Raw genomic sequence first — 19,660 nt, 5'->3', positions numbered from 1 at the left:
AATAAAAGTTAAATTTTTTTTTACTTTTGTACATTATAATAAAAAAATAAGAACATGATCATCTGACCTAATGAACTGATTTTAGAATACTTGAAAATGAAGACAGAAATAACACATTCTTTTTCACACCTTTAATCAAAAACAACATTTAAAAAAAGTTGACCTATCTCTAAAGGGAGATTCTGTTTTTCATATCTGACGGGTGGGTGTTCAGGAAGACCTCCAGTCAAACGGAGAAATGGTTTATAACAGGCAGTCCACCCTCAGTTTCCATGCCCCCCATCTAGCTTTGAGTCACTTTCTCAGTTTGGGTAATTTCTCATCATCCACTGATTTCTTACCTGGGGATCCCTGTCTGACTCACCAGAAGAACCTGATCTCAGAGCTGGGGGTCCAGACAGAGGTGGAGGTGAGGGGGATGGGGGTTACCTGGGGATTCCTTGGAGAAAGAGGGCCAACTCATCCTCACACGCACCACAACAGAGGAATATTACATGAAGTAAAACAGCTGCCCACTCCAGAGAGCTCGATTTAGAGAGTGATCAGTAATAACAGACTTTCAGTCACTGCAGCATTAGGATTCTCTTCAGTTCAGGTGATTCAAACACTGTATCCATCAAACTGAAGCACAGTCACAACAGATCAGACCCTGATGTAAGTAGAATTGGTTTCTTGGTAACGTTTTTAAAACTTATAGTTCAGCCGAGACTTTTATTTTGGTCTCAGTGTTGTATGTGCTTAATTCATAATAGTCATTTTCTGAATTAATTAATTATTTTTCCTTCAGGTTCTTTAATGTTTCTTAAAAACCCTTACTAAGTAGAGTTGCACTAGAAATATGAGTGACATGCTTTTCGTGGGGTCCATTTGAATTATTTTAAATTATTTATTGAATTATTTATCAGTTCTTATAAGGTTTAGACAATGCAGAATCAACATGATACTTCAGTGTTTACTTCAGTGGTGTTTGAAGTCGAATGAGAGGTGTACAGGTGTAATAAGAGGTAATAAAAAACAGAAAATCAAAAGCATTTATTTGCCAGTTTCTGAATGCCACTTGCACTCTATACACTTCACAGAAATACATTCATGACAGGATTTTTTACAGCACCCTCATAATTATGTCTATCAGTGCTGACTTGTTTCATATTTCTCTCTTTTCCTACAATTAATGAATTGCTACAAATAGCTGTGTAATTATAATTTACTACGGTATTACTGCACAGGATGATGATTCTGTTTAATCACAAGAATGTTTCCAAAAAAGCTATAATAATACAAGCTTGTAAACATACATTTGATATAGCAATGTGTGTGTGTGTCTGTGTGTGTGTGTGTACGCGTGTGTGTGTGTATACACATATATAATGTTTAGAAAAATTTATGAAATTGTAAAACAAAGGATTTTTTTGAGTTTTACAAGAAAATACAATTACTATCACTTTTCACAGTGTTTTACAATGTGTGTGTACAATTTATAAAATATTAAATTATACAATCTGCGGTTACCTTAGTTTATTACTAAAAACACATATAAAGAGATGTAAGTATTATAAATGTAAAGCTTGTATTTATATTAATAATATTTTTGTATGTATATTAATAATCAACTGAAAATATTAGATTCTATGTATGTAACTAATTTAATAATTTATTTACTGTAATTTTCAGTCTGTCATGGTCGAAGGTATTGGTCTCGTGACTCAAAATGGATTCCACCTTCTTTAGACACAGAGCATAGACGAACTCAACTAAACATGGTAATAAAGATAGTACATTTTGGACACAGTTGAACAGAGTGATAATGTTTTTGAATCTGAATGGGTGATAATGCACCAGACTCTGTCAAATGTAAATGTCTGTACCTCATGTCTGATGCTTTCACAAGTTTTGTGCAGATGCTCACCGGTAAAGACAAGATCAGAGAGAACGCCAGTAAGATACAACGAAGATTAAGAAGTTTGTTTCTTTTTTCTGAACATTGCACGTCATAAGCAAAACACAAAGTTTGTCCTCAAGGAAGATATGTTTTATATATTTACTGTAGTATTTGAGAATATCTATTTTATTAAGATTACATATATTTCTACAGCTCGTTTAACCCGACTTTCCATTCTTTGCTTTAAATTATGAAGGCTGAAAGAACTGTGCACAGTTGTAGCGATGTATTACTCATTTGCCAAATGTAACTGAAATATTTTCAAGTTTTGTGCACTTTCTATTTTTATATTGAATTAAATAATTCTAAGTGTTTGTATATGAATTTAATGTAATCTGTTTGCTCTGTGGATACATTGGAAATGTACGTCATTTTCAACAATCAATAAAGAAATACAATTATTATTAATAATAATTTGTTACATGCTTTTCTGGGTACTCTTTTAATGTTTTTTAAAAAAAAAAAATTCCTTTGACCTTTGTTGTATTGCATCTAGTTTTTATTTTATTTTATGAAAGTCCTGGAAACTGAATACATTTTGATAAAATGTTGCTTTAGAACAGAGACTGAACTAAACAGTGTAATGGAGGTTTTGTGTCAAGAGTCTGTGCCTGTGACGCTCCCCATGCGGCAAGGTCTGTGGTTTCTCTGTGGTGGTTTTGTTTTAGTGTAGTGCGAGGATCTCAAAGTTGAACGAGCGATGCGAGAGAGATAATGTTCTGTCTTTTGCACAGGAAGAGGTTTGTTCATTTGCCTCAAAGTATCAGGAAGAACAGCTGCACATTCAACTTGAATGGCATGCAGCACAGTTGCTCTCATACCCACATTTTTTTATTTGACAGATCTTTTATTTATTTTTTGATTGTTTTGTTTTTCCCTGTATAAGATCCTTTAAGTTTTAAATGTCACATTTATCCATATCTGTCTTGTATTTGAGAAAATAAAAGATTTGTTCATTTACCATGTTTTTTTTTACCATTTCTTCTCAAATTCTCACAGGTGTCCTAGCAGAGTAACCACAGGTGTTGTTCACCACATTCTCAATGAACTTGTACATATAGGTAGTCTATTGCCCTGACTTGACACATAACAAATATTTCAAGCTAATTCAAATTTCCAGCTGTGATGAGACCGTATCAATCAAATACAGTTTCATAATGGGAACTCACGCCTTCAGAGAAGGAAACTTGATAACACCCAAACACATAAACCAACACACCCTCAGATATGTAAGACAGGGGACACCATAAAACCCCTACAAAACAAACAAGTGCCGTCAGAGAAATAACTCACAGATACACTCAATAATACACTCATTTAATTTAAACTTGATGAGCATAACATGAAAGCATAAAACATGGCAGGATACGAGAAACATTAGAACATTAGTAAACTGTACATTCAGGCGCATATTAAACATGCTGTGCTGGCAAGAACAAAACTTAAAGCTCGATGAAGTCTAAGTTTAGTCCAAGTTTAGGGTTCAGTTTTGTGGTGATCCTGGTGGTTTGTTCAGCTCTGGTTTAGTTCAGTCAAGTTAGACAATGAATCTAAATCATTAAGTGGACTGTTGGTTGAATAATGTCAGATGAAACACAAAACTCCAAATTTAAGCTATTATTTTAATTTACACAACTTTTACATTCTAAAACCCAACACATTTGTTATAAGTGAAGCCATGGCAAAATTCCAGTATTCCTTCTACAGCTCCACAATTTAGAGAGAAAAAAGACCACTGCCTGCAAATGAAGAAAAAAAAAAAATTATTATATTTAAGACAAAGATTGTTTTTGAACTTTTTACAGGTAAGTCATGTTTTTATCCAAATGTAGATGCTTACATTTGTTTTGACATGAAGAGTGTGTTCTTCCACCTCATCGCAATGGATTCGTCCTATAGAGAGCATTAAAAAGTCTCTTAAAGCTCATCATACTGACAGAAATAGGCTAACGACTGATTTAAGTGTTTATAAAAGTTTCTTTGAAGTCTAACTGTCGAAATAGAACCAATTCAAACACCCATGTAAAGGACTTTGATGCGAGCGCCAGTTTCGCAAATGATAAATCACCAACAGTAACAAAAACAAAGCCACAGATCATTTCAGAGACATTTTAGTCATAGAAATAACATTTAATTATTTGATAAAAATAATAATATAAAAAAACTGAAAATCCCATTATACAGCAAGAGATTGAAACATTTCTTGACTCACTTGGCAAATCGATGTCGGCACTTCTTAGGTAGACCTGTGGTCCCAATATATTTGAAAAAGAAAGCATTTAAGAGGCAGACTTGACATGCATATGAAATTTTACACAGAATTCCTATTTAAATTAATTTCACTTTTATCATACCGTTAACAGTTTATACGGTTAATTAACTATTAGCACTGTGATGTAGTACTTCTGATACTCTGACAATAGACTTCTGAACATCTGAAACAGTGCATGCGAGAGTAAACATGTCACAAGGTGAAAGTTTTGAAGCATTTTCATTGACCACTGTGATGTACCAGTATGTTACAAAGACATGTGTGAGCTCTGTGTGTGAGTGTGTGCACTCACGACTGAAGTAGTAAAGTGTGCCCGCAAGCGTAATGGCCAAAAGCAGAAGAGCACCAATACCCGGCCAAAGCACGAACTGTTCACAGCCTGCAACACAACACCAATTAAACCAATAAAAAACCAAACAGCACCAAATCAGCATCATCTAACAGCACAGCTCAGTCCGCACCTTTAGGAGAATTGGAGGGTTTGCAATGACAGATCTTCACAGGTTTGGTGGTCTTAACCGTTGGCGGCTGAACTGTTGGAGGTTTCACTGAAGAACAAAGAAAAGAGAACGTCAAGACAGAACATAGATACATATAGATTTATTTATAAACATCTGATAGTGATTTGAAATGTGCACACAGTGTGTCCAGCAACTTGACAACCAAGTCAATTAACATGAACTTTCCAGACTAGAAGATCGCAGACAGGTCAAGACTGCTAAAACTAACAGAACTCTGGGATTCTCAGGCCAAACATCTCGAAATCTTTGAACACTTCTCTTCCATTTCAATCTCTCTACTGACCGCATCTCTGATTAGTTATTTATTTCAAGATTTTGAGATTTTCTGGGGCACCGAATATTATTTGGAACTTCTATTATTTGGAAACATCTCCAACTTCACACCAGATCCTCTCACTTTAGGGATGGAAAGCTCAATGCAAGTGTGATTTTACTATTGTGACTCTGTAAACCAACATTAGGTGTCCCAGTTTCATAACTTTGGTCTTCTTGACTGTGCTCATCCTAAATTCTTCATTCATTTACCAAAGCTAACACACTATAAAGAAGAAAAATAAAAATAAAAAACAGAGTAGGGGACCAAACGGAGATGGAGAGTTCTGCTATACCTCCAGGCATTATGTAATATCCAACAGGCATAATATTCTTAATTTTAAACATGCAGGAATAGAGGCCGATTTCATCCTCCTGTAGTCCTGTTATACGCAGGGTGTAGACCACCTTCTGTCCAGAGGAAACGGAGCCCTTGAAGCGATTGACGATCAGTGGATCTCCATGGAGCTCTCTGCCAGCGCTGTTGACATAGACTAGGAACTGAAGACTCTTTGTCCTCTCAAGGTATCGGTACCAAAAAACCTCCTGGCAGGAGTGATCTGGACATTCACATAACAGATTTTCCGAGCCATTGATTTTGGCGTAGAGAACAGACGACGTAGCTTGGAAGGTGGGCAGCGTGGACACTTTAGGAGAAACAAAGAAAAAGTCACAAGTCCTGCTTTGTACATTATGCACATTTTTATTTTTGCGTTTAATTACATAGTTTAGCTCCTTAAATTGTTCGGTGTCTGAATGGTACCTATTTAAAGGGGAATGATATACTCTAAACAGAATTAAATCCGATACTTTTCAGCTATTTTTCTATGCTGAGAGTACAACAGTAAAAGATGACAGGCTTAAAAAAAAAAGAGTACCTTTCACAAAAGACCATATAGAACTAGATACTCATACGTAAGTCAGTAATTTCCTTGTTATGCAAGAATGGAACCTGAATAGACAAAAGGACTGTAGGCAATATCCTCTTGCAAAATAGTTTTCCTCTCTTATCAGTGCCTGGGAGTAAACCCATTTTCACCGTGACACTATGTGGGCATAGATTCATACATGAGAAGAAAAACATTATAGTTCATATGACAGAGAAAGGGGGAAAAAATCATTCACACAAAATACAATATTTAGTTTGGTGTGAAATCCAAAATAGTTTAACACTGGAAAACCAGCAAAAAAAAAACAACAACAAATCAGACCAGACCGAAAATAGTTAAATACAAATATGGATAGTCAGCCTTTTGAGAAATATATATATGAATACATATACATATTTATTTTACATTCAAATATATTTACATGCAAATGATCAATCTGTTATTCGTAATCTTGAGTGTGAGAGACCTGAGTGTGGCTTGTAATTCATTATAAAACACCTTTGATAGATTTTTTGTTTCTTTTTTAGAAACTTTTATATATTATTAAATGTCTAAGTGTTGTCTTAGCAAAATATACAAACAGTTGCATCAACTCTTTATGTTTTATAATGCAAGACATCTCGTAATTGCCTAAGGATGCCAAACGTTTCTGGGCCTACAGCGCAGCATCGATACCATCACAATACATTACTTTAAAAGATGCTTTAAAAATACCATCTTCACAGGACGACACATACATTTATGACATTATTCAAACAAAAGATCAAACAACAGTCATCAATTTGCTGAGCTCATATTTCACTGTAGTACTTCAGTTTCAGGTTGGATGGCATTCAGAGTTTGACAGCTCTGAAAATATAATGGAAAGATAAGTTCTTACCTGCCATCCATACGAACAAACAAAAGCACATGCAAGAGAGGGTCATCCTTGGGTGTGTGTGTGTGTGTGAGCTGTCAACTGAGTGTCTGTGTTTTCCTTTCAGTTATTCATGTGTCACACAGAAAGGAGGGCCTGCAGTGTGTGGGGCCAATGAACCAATTACTGACAGCCTATCAGAGAATGAGTCAGAGGAAACAGAAAAGATTAAGGAAAAATCAGGAGACTTTTCGGAAATACACAAATTTCAAGTTTCGTTAGCAAGTAAATGGCAGCTATTGACTATTGCACATGCAAAAGCATTGAAAAGTATTATTTTAATAAACCTACTGAAGTATAAATTAATATTTCAGCATGTAGCTGATTTTGCGTTTTAATATAATAATGATAATGCATTTAAATAATGCATAAATTAAGATCCATTTTAGGTTTTTAAATAAGTTTTAGAGTGATATTTAGAAAGTAGAGTTGATTTAATAGACATTTTGAAGACGTTAACTTATATTTTAACCAACACGTCGCTGAAGTTCAACAACTGACATAGTTTAATGCACGCATTTTTGAACTCACAATTGAGATCTAAAGCATCTGACAATCAATTTCAATAGCTAGAACTCCACTAGAAAAATCCACTGGTCATTGTACTATTTTCATAGTTATTAAACATTAAAGGACTTTGTCACAAAACAAAACACCCATTTGCTGTCTATCCTAAAATGATCTTTAACCCAAACGCAGGTGTGTGACCTGAGAAACATCTGCATCTGTCCGCACAGCACCACAGCTGGCACTGCCTCAAATCAAACACATAATATAAAAACACTGACATTATTCACATTCAAATAAACACACTGCCAATGCAGATAAATGAAGAAAATACAGATAAAATCACTTAAGCAATACCCAAATAAATAGAAAAAAAGAAAAACTTGGTGGCATATAATCAGAATCATTGCACTGTGGAAAACAAAAATAATAACCCCAAAATGTGTGCCATAAGGCTCTCCCAGATATCTTCTGTATAAATGCATGACCCAAGTTTAATTGCCTACAGCCGAGAAAAGTTAAAGTAAAGCTGAAACAAGTTACAACCTCTCTGAATTTAATTACTGATGAAGAAAACAAAAGGTGAAAATAAAAGGTCAAAAAAAAAAAAAAAAAAAAACTCAAACTTTGACTTGAAAAACTCAGATTAAACATTTTGGAAAAACACTTTTTTTTTTTTTTTTGCTTAAAACCGATGTATTTATAGAGCAGATCACAATAAGTTTATTCCAAACCCTTTAGGCTGGACATACACATTTTGTTCGTAATAATTAATGAATAAAGATTTGTTCATTAATATGCACTGAAAATTCCACCATAGCATTATGACAGCAACACCGAACAACCCAGAAGAACAAAACTGCAGGCCCGTTTATGCACCACAAAGTCAAGTTGTTGTTTTTTATCCAGAAGCCCAACATTTCTCAACTCAAAACCAATGTGCTTATTTTCCATTCCATATTCGAGATCAACTGCACTAATGAAGTTTTTGAGTGTGTGGGACTCTGGAGCCTGAAGCTCCGAGGGGCTTGTGTGGGAGTTTTGAGCTGAAGACTTAAAGATCGCGTTCATTGTCCCTCATCTCTCGAGGAGGGCTGGAGGGGCTCACGGGCCCGTGGAGGGGTCTTGAAGAGGAGAGGATGTGGGAGATGAACACGCCTCGGGGGTCGAGGGCACGGAAAACACACAGGGAGCCGAACCACACGATTCTTTGAAAACAGGAGATCTCAGGGGGCTCGAGAGAACGCTTTAGTGCGGCTGTCGACGAGTTTGTGTCAACGGAGGGCTTTCAACTTCGCAGTTACAAAGACTTGGAAAAAAGTTCATATATAGTTCTGAAGTACAAAAGCCGTGTGAGAAGCTACAGGTGTCAGATCCACAATTTAATACAAGTGCATTTGAAGATCAAAACATGTTTAGTAGAATTACAAACATTAGAGTCGATCCTGCATGCAAATTAAAGAGATAGTTCATGCAAAAATGAAAATTCTGCCACCAGGTTGTTCCATGTATCATACACTACTTCTAAATCTTAGAATAAGGCAAATCAGCATATTAGAATGATCATGTGACACTGAAGACTGGAGTAATGATGCTGAACATACATCTTTGCGTCGCAGGAATAAATTTAGGATAATAAAGAATAATTTAAAGGAATAAACGCTTTTAAATATATTAAAACAGTTATTTTAAATTGAAATAACATTTCAGAATATTACGGTTTTTACAGTATTTTGATTAAATACTGTAAGTGCATCATTGGTAAGGATATGAGATTTCTTTCAAAAACATTAAAAAATATATATTATTTTAACCAGTACAAGAGAACAAATATTGAACAATGCACTGGGCTACTCTGTTTTATATAATGAAAGGTAACACCAGGGATCCATATCTTTAAAATGAGAACGAAAACTATTATGCAATTATTATCATTTTCAAACGGGCTGCCTCGATATTGGAAACCGTCTTGAAATTGGTGACTTTCACTGATGTCAAGTCTCACGTTGCATCTAAAGGAAGACAGCAAAAGGCTTTTTCTCTGAATAATGAATTTTGGTCTGTTTATGACACACACACACACACACACACACACACACACACACAATGTTCATAACTATTTTATGAAGCTTTTTTTTTTTTTTTTTTTTTGAGCTTACCAGCCCACATCCCTACTCTCAAATGAGTTTGGAACAGATGAGGGTTAGTAAATTACAAATTTGTAATTTCTGGTTCAACCGTCCCATTTTTCATGCGTATCTGAATAAGAACACATATTTAAAGCATTTTCAAATATACATTTCCTCTAAAACATATCCACATTCATCTTCCCACAATCAGTATGTTCCCTGAGCAGTCAGAAAGTGTTCCAAAAGTTTAATTAAGGATTTCTTAATAGAGACATTGAAAATCAGTTTAGCAGCAGAATCATTAAATAAACGGATGAACGCATGATATCTATCAAAAAGGGAAATGCAGCTCTATGCAAGAAAGAGGTCAACAGAGTAGCAGTCGTGCCCTCATTCAACTCATGCACCTGTTAGACCTGCAAACAAACATATTCCAGCATATGCTGCACCAAACTGAGCCTGGCATTACATTTCTGTTTCACACATACACAGAAATGCATCAGAAACAAGGATTGCAGACTGAGCTCCTCGGATTCAGGGAAGTGTTTACAATATGCCGATCTGACCACTATTCGGACAACTCATTACTGTTTTCATGTCTTTCTTGAACATTGAGACTTAGCCTGAAAGACATTACTAGCAGAGCCACATGAAGCGCAAATGCTGGCAATCAGCGCCCCCTTGAGACTAAAACTGGAGTCATAAAGAAAGGTTCAAGTGTAAGAGATTTTTTGAAAAATAAATACTAAATCTATGCTGATATAAACAGCAGGAGGGATTTATTTGATCAAAGTATGAAGCAAGTTGAAGGACACATCCATATGGACATGGAGGATGGCTAGTGATTGCTAGGATGGTTAGTGATTTCTACAAGAGTGAAGTGCAGCTCTAGAGACGTCCTAAAGTCTGTAGTCCTGAGACTTTCGAAGAACGAACTTTTTCACATTATTTACTCGCCCTCATGTCATTCCAAACCTGCACGACTTTCTTCTGTGGAACACGAAAGGAGAGGTTTAGCATAATGTTCATGTTGCTCTTTTCCACGCTGTGAAAGTGAATGGATGTTGTCGAGCTATAAAACAACTCTGTATGTAGTTTCTTGCATGTCATGTTTCTGCTCACGACACACCAAGGCTGAAAACGTCACATTTCAGGCAGCGATATTATTTTGAATCTATTTTGATCTGTACCTCATCAAAAATCTAAACAATTGAAATATGGTGCATAGTGTATTGACTTCTGCTTTTTTTTTTTGGAGAATGACAGCTTCTGTACACATTCACTTAATTGCAAAAAAGCAGCATGAACATTCTTGAAAACATCTAGTTTTGTGTTCCGTAGAAGTCATAAGGGTTTGAAATGATAAGTAAATGATGACAAAAGTTTCACTTCTGAATCTTTAATAAGGAATTTAGGCCTTCATAGTTCTTCAGAATGCATAAATAGTGAGAGGAGCCTAGAGGATTTCAGAAAAACGCTTTTCTGAGGTCCCATGCTGTTTAATAAGAACAATACCATCATTAGAAAAAAAAAAAAACACACAAAGTCTAAGAAACACCAAGAATCGTCTCATCCCAGAGCCTTTCCTCCTCTGTCCTGTTGTCTTCTTGAGTCGTCTTCTCTTTTCCTTTTTTCCTTTCTTTTTTGTGTTTGTGTTTGCCATCTTTTGTTTCTGTCCTGACCTCTAGGTGCTCCTCCATCTTTCCCTGTGGTTCCTCGTGCACTTCAATCTCCTGTTTGACCAACAGTTCCTCTACTTTTCGTCTCTTTGCATGCTGTCCATCCCCGTGCCTCCTACTTTTCTTGCTTGCCCTTCTTTTACTTCTGCTTTCCTCGTCTTCACTAGAGCTCCTCTCTCTTTTTCTTCTCTCCTTCCATTTCTTTCTTTCATCTTCTCTTTCTGCACTTCCTCTCCTGTCTCCTTTCTGCCTCTTTTTCCTTTCACTTGGTTCTGTATCCGACTCTTCCTCCTGGTCTCTTCTGCTCTTCCTTCGCATTTTCATCTTCCTCTTCTTTCTTTTCCTCTCTTTGCTGTCGTAACTGCTGCTGCTGTCACTACTGCTGCTAGTGTAGGAGGAGGAGTCTGAAAAAGAGGAGGAGCTAAATGATTCAGGGCTCTTTCCTCTTTTACACAGGTGACCAGGTGTGAAAGGAGGACGGATATGGGGCATATACCCCGGCCGATAGTGTGGGACAGCGCCTCTCACGCCAAAGCCAAATTGATTGACCTGAGACTGGAAGTGTGGGTGCCAGTGAGGTTGAGGGAAACCAGGGGGTGGGAAACATGGTACCAGCTTGCCAGGATGAGGCATCTCTTCTGCGTTCTGTGGACCTTCTTTCACACTCTCATCCAGATCCTTGTTTGCTTGTCCCATGGTGCCCGGCCCTGCTTTGGGATCTAGTCCCCGGGCCTTCTGCACCTGAATGTAGTCAGCCAGCTCATCCTGGAAGGAGTCGTACACTTTCTTCTGAGATTTGCACAGTTCCATGACTTTCTTCTCCCTAAGGGCAAAGATGAATGCCATTTCACTGATTTGGATGGCTAATAACAAGCAGATTAAGATAAAAGTAGTTGCATGTAAACAAGTGATTGACAAATTTGAGTTTTCCAACAAAAATAATTATTTTATGCTAGTAAATTTCTCAAAAGAATTACAAAGAAATTGCAGGTAACAAGATTAAATAAAAAAATAAAATAAAAAGGTATTTTTTTTGTCAAATATACTCCCATCTTTTAATTTACAGCTTTATTTTTTTTTTACAGTGTATGCAAATAGAATGCAGAAATAGTTGTAATATGTATAAATATTTTAATGATACTCAAATTCCACCTAAACTGTATTTCTCTGATCTAATTAATTCATTTGCACAGAGAGAATATTTAAGACTAAATAGAAAAAATATATATTAAAAAGAAGAATCTATGGTTGAATTTCGCCAATGAATGCATATTTAGAATGTAAACAAGATTCATTCTGATTTCCCTTTGACTTTAAAATATTCAAAAGCCAACACTTATCAGCCACCACTTTTGATAATCTAAAACTGTCAGACAACTGCTGACTAAGCAGCCTGGCCTATATATCAACCTGATGCTAATGTAAACTTAAGTTCGATCTCCTAAAACAAGACCCAAATCCTAATGGCTGTAATAAAAACAGGGATCAGATAAAATAACCAATGAGAGCGATGTCACTCACTTGACAATGTGTTTGTTTCCCTGCATGTGTGCTTGGTACATCTCTATTGAGCTGAGCGTCAGACAGCAAATCGGGCAAGTCAGGGAGCTCGCTGTATGAAAAAAAAACAAAATAGAGGGGAATAATGATTAGAAAATATCAAATGTTAAATTCTTTAAATATCAGTTAACGACCACTGAGCAGAACAATACTTCTGTTTACATAAATGGATTACATGCGACATCCTAAAACATGTATATTTTATATACTTTATATAATTATTCAACTTAAATATAATTTTTTCCAGACTATAAGTCACACTTTTTTTCATAGTTTGGCTGGTCCTGCGACTTATAGCCAGGTGCGACTTATTTATCAAAATTAATGTGACATGAACCAAAAGAAAACATTACCATCTACAACCGCGAGAGGGCGCTCCATGCTGCTCAGTTCTCCTGTAGTCTACACTGAACACATAGGGCGCCCTCTCGTGGCTGTAGACGGTAATGTTTTCTCTTGGTTCTTGGTTCTAAATAAATGCGACTTATAGTCCAGTGGGACTTATATATGTTTTTTTCCTCATCATGACGTATTTTTGGACTGATGCGACTTATACTTGGGTGCGACTTATAGTCCGAAAAATTCGTTAATTAATAAAGTTATTATAAATATTATTGAATAATTTTTGAATGAATTTTAATATTAATAAATTGGCCAATGTTGATGTATATCAGCGTATACCATGTTCTGACTGTTCCCCCATCTGGTCCAGCATCTCTTGCCGGGTCTGGTTCCGCTGATGCTTCCGGCCGATGTAGTGCTGCTGTGCGACCAGAGGGTTGTTAAAGGAAGCGCTGCACAGCGTACAATACTTGTTGGGGTCACTATGATCAACCTCTTGATCGCCCGAGCCAGAAGTGTACTGCTCCTGACTAATCTGATTCTGCACAGCACCCTCTGATGGGAGGACACCAGGAGTTGTGGATTCTAGGACGGGCAATGAAAGTTGAATTTAACAAAATAGAGTTATGACAGGTTTACCCCACAATGGTGAAGTCTCAAATTTAACAGGCTCCAATTTCATTTTACTTACCTTCAGGTGGAGGAGGAATTGTTTTTCTCATGTTCTTGGCATGAACTTTGCCCTCATAGTGTGACTTTGCCACAGTTGGAGAGCTGAATACCATGTTGCACAGCTCGCAGAACTTCTGTGCACACAGATCTCTCTGTAACACAACATGAAAAACATATTAAAAACTGATACACACTTAAAAGATAAATATGCATATTCTGTATGATCTGTTAAATACCAAAACGCCTCCACAATCTGAACTTGGCTTATTTATTTTAGCTTTCTTGTTCTGCAGGTACATTCTGACTCTTTGTGCATGTTTTTTCCCCTGGCAATAGAAACCAACGTTACAAACATGACTGAGTGCAACCTTTTAAAGTTGCCTGAAAAAACCTGAAACAGTTGCATGAAAAACAACCTCACAAACCTCATAATGAGAAACTCTCTGGGACTCATAAAGCAGGGTTGCTTCACAGATGTGACAGAAGTTATCTGTCAACAGGCCTTTGAGAAGATCACTGTCGCTCTGAGACCCTGCAGAAAAATCAGACAGTAAAAGCAAAAATAATGTAAAATAATGCATATTGTTAAAAAAAAATTTGTGTAAGGAAGCTTATGTGGTTTTTATAAACATGATCTCATTGGCTCAGATTTTCACAGAGCATGATTTATGATAAAAAATAGATTTCTGGACCTGTGTGAGGCTTTCAGTAACACTAGTCAACAAGAAACAGACACTACTGTACTCTCTTATCTCTAAGAAATATTAGTAGCATAATCAAGCAGTAAATAAATTTGTTCAAGATTTCACACTTATAAATCACTGGACTGAACTTAAAGTGACAATCTGCATACAAATTGTTTTACAGGTGATTTACAGAGAAATGTGTTCTTCGTGGATGAAGCCCAATGTGTGTAAGCAAAGCATACTAGTAATAATGTACCAGGTTTTTGTGGTGCAAGACTAGTATAACAAAAAAAAAAACTAAAAACTAAAAGAAAAAAAAAATTATTTTAACAGTTTTAAGGACACATTGACAACTATTTTCATTTTATGCCTGGTAACTAATAATTGACCAATATTAAAAATATGTTATAAAAATCATACAAATACATTTAAAGACCAATAGTTTTATATGTTACAACTGAATCTAGGCATAACATCCATAAAAAATTTAAATTTAAATTGATTCAAACTAAAAAAGAAAAGAAAATCTATAATAATACTAGCCGTATAAATGACATGTTCTTGATGCTGTGCAAAGCTATAGAGACAACTTGTGCATGCTGTGGATTCTTTTACATTATTTAATTGAATGCATTATTATACATTATTTTAATGAATGTCATGCTGAAATGTACACATATATTTAAATAAAACAGCAATGCTCATGTTATTGTGAAATGTGTCAAACTTGGATACCACGTCTATTATTTGCATAAAAAAGTTTCAACTGGTTAGGCTGTTTGTTCCTGAATGTGTCATTGTACTATCAGCTCAAACAATCTAGACACAAATGTTGCAAGGTTGTGGATCCTAAAATTGCATAAAAACATAACTAAATTTGCATTTATTAAGGTCAACTTTTTGTACTACTGTCTAAAAGAATAGGTACATTAAGCCCTATATATTGAGAAACGAGTTTATTTATTTAAATTACATTAGTTCAAGAAATAAAAATAAACAACTCGAGCACTAAAACGTGCTGAAATTTCACAAACGAGCTGTCACTTTCCAGAACAATGGCTACGGAGGATTATTAAGAGGCTAATAAAAATGCATTCACTATGGTTACTTGGCTAGATTGTTGCTTAATCGGCGAATAATCGATTTACACGATAGTATGATTAATTAAAACCACATTTTGTGTCTTAACGTGTATTTTCAGCCGATGTGTGGTGCCAATCGACTTAAAAACACACCAGATTTTTAAAAAGGGATTGTGTGGCGATTGTTTAAGGTGAATGATGGATACTAATATTTAGCCTAGCCTAACATTAGCTTGTTGGCTTGCTAAGCTTTATTACCACCCATGGATCCATCTCAAACAACTCAAACACAAGCATTCGATGCAAATAATCTCCACATGACTGCATTTTTTTGACGTTTTTGAAGGGTTTCAACTGATAAGACTCACCTTCTTCAACCTGAGAAATATTGGTGTTAGTGTTTTGTACTGTTTCTGGATTGATATCGTCTGTATTTTTGATTTTGTCTGTTTCCGCACACTGCGGAGAACACGATACACTAGCTTGAAGTTCGGACATTTTTTATACCTGCAAATAAATCAAAACTGTAGCTGATTAAGCTAAAAATGCCAAAGAGCTCAACATGGCAATGGTTAAAATATTCAAGGGAGGTTGATATGCGCATGCGCAGTATGATTAGATTTCTTTACGTGCCAGCCACAGAATTAAGCAGATGCTTACTGCCATCATCTGGTGTTTTTATGCTATTGATCTAGTTTATTTAAAAACCTTAAAATAAATGTGTTACTGTATGAAGCAAATTATAAATACAGCGGTAAGCAGTTTCTAATAAAAAAAATAAAGTTAATACTGTAAAATTATAATAAAGTAAAATTATAATGAATTTTAATGAAGTACAAACTTTTTCAAACAGTGTCATTCAAAGATACAATCTTAATTTTGGTGATTTAACAGTAAGCTAACTTTATAATTTATGTTAAACAGTAGGCCTAAATAAAATATGCCTATAGTTTAATATGTATTTGTTAAACATATAGAGGTTTTGGATATAGAGGTATTTGGAGGTTAATGAAAAAAGCAATCAGCATATGTCATTCTGGCAGACCACACAATTAAACTATATATGAAATATTTACAACCAAAACATAGCCTACATTGGCCCCTAGAAAGTTTTTGCACACTTAAGCCACTAAATGTATGAATTTGCATTCAGTTTAATCTGATGTAATTTAATTTTAGTGAATATACAGGGCTGTTCAATTAGTAACTGTGGAGCCATTTCTTTAACAGTCTACAGTAAATGATGAAAATAACATTCTCAAAACATTTGCAGCTTGCTTGAATTTGCTTAAGGAGTTTCTTTAGAATAATAAGAAATACCAATTGTTAAAACATTTTATTGTTATAAAGACTATTTAGAAATACAGATAGGTGTAGTAGTGTTGTTGTAATAGTTATTGCTTTACAATAGATTGTAAGTAGAACCACAGTATGTCCTGCACAAATTATTACCTTTTTGTAGAATGAGGGAGTGTTCCAAACATTCCAAAATCTTCTGTTATCTTTTTAAAATGTGACTCCTAAAGGCGTGTCCACTGGCGCAGCAATCTAGAGTCATTCTTGTAGGACTAATGTGATGGAGACCAGTTTTATTTACAAAGTTTTGCCTCATTCGATGTCTCCTGCCTCTATTCAATAGCTGACACAAACAGCATGCTCTGAATACAATTATTCCTGTAATTTATGAAAAGTATTTAACAACATTTCAAGCTTCACTAGATAAAGTTCAACTATTTTAAATAGATGGATAAATACGGTTACTCTGCAAATTAAAATATGCACAATTTTCAAGAATATGTAATGACTAACCTAGGAAATCGTTTGAATAAATACAAAACTAAAAGGTCAACTGAGTAACCTGAGCGTGTAAATAATAAAATTTTAAAATCACACATCTACTGAAAAATCTCACACTGGAGATTTTCAGTGTTATTTCTGTTCATCAAAAAAACAACAACAACAACAACAAAACACACACTCACACAGCAGCATAAAACATAAATGCATCCCAGATGGGTGCACCAGACATTAAAACAAAACCAATCAAATGTGTTACATCTCAGTCCTGCCAGTCCAGCTCTGGCGTAGTGTTTTGAAATACTGGGAAAACAGACTCATGTTCATGTTGACACAGGTGCCAGACCATAATACAATAATAGTTCAGCAGTAGAAGCAGGCTCATGACAACCAAGGCCAAAATGACCAGAAGGGCCACCACAAGACTCTTTCTGGTGCAAAACAGGTGAGATGACCAGTGCTCACTTTGGGAACCTTCCTCCAGTGAGTGTTTAGGCCTGAAGTGTTTGGACAGGCAGTGTTTAATCCAGGTCCAAGCAGGAGCAACAGGTGAAAATAAGCATGCCTCACTCTCCCCCATCGTCACAGAAAGAAAAAGCTTCTTGACCACAGAGCAACCGTCACTATACCACCTGCCAGCCAGAGTCTGAAAAAAGAAACATACAGCGGTCACATGGATTAAGCAGTCTAGTGCAAGTAATAGCAACAGCAGAAAATTAAATCTTATCCCAAAAAGAACTAAAAATATTTTTTGTAGTCTGGTTTCTTTAATGAAATAATAAGATATAGATAAAACATACATATACATACATATACATTTACCATTACATATACCCTGAACTTTAGGTTGACTAACCCAAACCTTGCTTACTTGAAGTATGTTTGTTCCTAAAACACACCTGAACTAAGAATATATTCAGGGTTAACACACGAGAATTCTCAAGTGAGCATATTATATGTCTAAAATTGCATATTATATAACTATGTATATTGTACAAATATTTAATATTGTACAATCTGCCATGCCCACAGGATTCTCTTCAATAGGTCACGCATGCGCTGGTAACGCTGAAGGAAACGAACTCTGAAACAGAATCTGCTTTGGAGGTTATGTTCAGAAAATAAGTTGCTATGGGTTACTTACCCTAAGAGTAAAGGTTACCTGAGTTTATCCGCTTACCCCTAAACATACCCAGTTATGTCACATAACCTTCTTATACCCCCACCCCACCCCAGACTTCGGGGACAAGTCCCAAAACCCCTTATCAACTACATAGCGACGCCATGGCAACCCCTAGGAATGTCAGCTTTCCAACAAACCAGCACTTCTCACAAACAATCTTGTCTTTATTAATGTAAAGGCTATCAATAACAAATTATCATGGCATTTCGTCATAAACGTCGTAAAACGCTTTAAGAATCTGTTATTTGTCAAATTTCTTTTTCTTTTCAAAATGTAACTTTACGACAGTGATGACAACGGTGGATTTTTTTATGACAGAAATGTAGCCGTGGCAGCATATTTTGGCGCAAACTCTGGAGAGGGAAAGGTAAATGTAAACAACGCTGAAAACAGAATTTTGTAATAATTATTTTCCCACTAATGTTGTTCGGTCTTTCACTTAAATTATTTACACTAGAGAATAACAACGTTGAAATGAAATGAAAAAAAAAAGAATCCCTCCACCTGCGTTCAGTCAACAGATCAAGAGCAGGCAACACGACGCGATTCTGTCCTAAACGCAAGCGCGCACATTGTTGACGATAATTGAACAGTTTGTCGTGTCGCAGGATGGTGTGAAACAGTTTTGCAGTTAAAAAACAGTTCTTAATACGTTTCAATAAATAAGCTATCACGTAGTTTTGCGCAGCAAAGACTAAAGTAAGCTCACCTGTTGCAGACGTCAGTGTTTGCAAAGGAACAGTCTGTCCTCACTTATGGTGATACCGCCTCTTATATACGCTGTCAAATTCAGAATAAGAGATTAAAAGATTACTATTTTGACCACTACCCCCATAACATCTGACTAATGTATGCATCTCCACCTCTTTAAATCTGACTGAAGAACTTTCTGGGTAATGGGTATCTGTTTAACTATTTGTGCATTATTTACACGCAGGCTTCTTAATAAAACTGGGGACATTGCATAGATTTATGTTGTTTTTATACACAGATAGTTGTACACTTTATAACCTAACCCTAGCAGAAAAACCTACATTTTCACAAGTATATATATATATATAAGTTTTCCTCTCTTCTGAGTACAAATGTATCCTCAGAATTGGGCAGGCACACATAAAAATAAATTAATTAATGTATATTTGTTTAGTGAATACAATATTTTGCTCACAAAAT

At 35.7% G+C, this 19,660-nt stretch overlaps 2 protein-coding genes and 1 long non-coding RNA gene across 4 annotated transcripts; all 3 read right to left on the bottom strand.

Annotated features, from left to right (window-relative positions):
- Positions 1–3,235: 3,235 nt before the first annotated feature.
- LOC127941406 (uncharacterized) lies at positions 3,236–6,958 on the bottom strand. 2 transcript variants are annotated; one of them, XM_052536409.1, is made up of 7 exons: positions 6,815–6,958; positions 5,341–5,691; positions 4,673–4,759; positions 4,504–4,590; positions 4,152–4,185; positions 3,780–3,832; positions 3,236–3,678 (listed from the first exon to the last, which is right to left on the bottom strand). In XM_052536409.1, the coding sequence occupies exons 1-6, from the start codon at positions 6,858–6,860 to the stop codon at positions 3,814–3,816; spliced, it is 624 nt and encodes a 207-aa protein (XP_052392369.1). In that variant the 5' UTR covers positions 6,861–6,958; the 3' UTR covers positions 3,236–3,678; positions 3,780–3,813. The 2 variants fall into 2 exon arrangements, with proteins under 2 accessions (XP_052392369.1, XP_052392368.1); XM_052536408.1 differs by lacking the exons at positions 3,236–3,678; positions 3,780–3,832; positions 4,152–4,185 and having other exon boundaries at positions 4,192–4,590.
- Positions 6,959–10,869: 3,911 nt separating this feature from the next.
- Positions 10,870–16,121, bottom strand: LOC127941293 (zinc finger matrin-type protein 1). The gene is made up of 7 exons (XM_052536216.1): positions 15,876–16,121; positions 14,165–14,271; positions 13,976–14,065; positions 13,759–13,891; positions 13,407–13,652; positions 12,687–12,777; positions 10,870–11,988 (listed from the first exon to the last, which is right to left on the bottom strand). The coding sequence occupies exons 1-7, from the start codon at positions 16,003–16,005 to the stop codon at positions 11,034–11,036; spliced, it is 1,752 nt and encodes a 583-aa protein (XP_052392176.1). The 5' UTR covers positions 16,006–16,121; the 3' UTR covers positions 10,870–11,033.
- A 707-nt stretch (positions 16,122–16,828) lies between these two features.
- Positions 16,829–19,369, bottom strand: LOC127941475 (uncharacterized). Its single transcript, XR_008149025.1, has 2 exons — positions 19,197–19,369; positions 16,829–17,950 (listed from the first exon to the last, which is right to left on the bottom strand). It is a non-coding gene; the product is annotated as an uncharacterized LOC127941475 (long non-coding RNA).
- Positions 19,370–19,660: the final 291 nt, after the last annotated feature.

This window comes from Carassius gibelio, chromosome A21 (assembly GCF_023724105.1).
Source record: "Carassius gibelio isolate Cgi1373 ecotype wild population from Czech Republic chromosome A21, carGib1.2-hapl.c, whole genome shotgun sequence".
Lineage (NCBI taxonomy): Eukaryota > Metazoa > Chordata > Actinopteri > Cypriniformes > Cyprinidae > Carassius > Carassius gibelio.
Note: the sequence above shows the minus strand (reverse complement) of the source record. Positions and strands in the feature narration are given on the sequence as shown.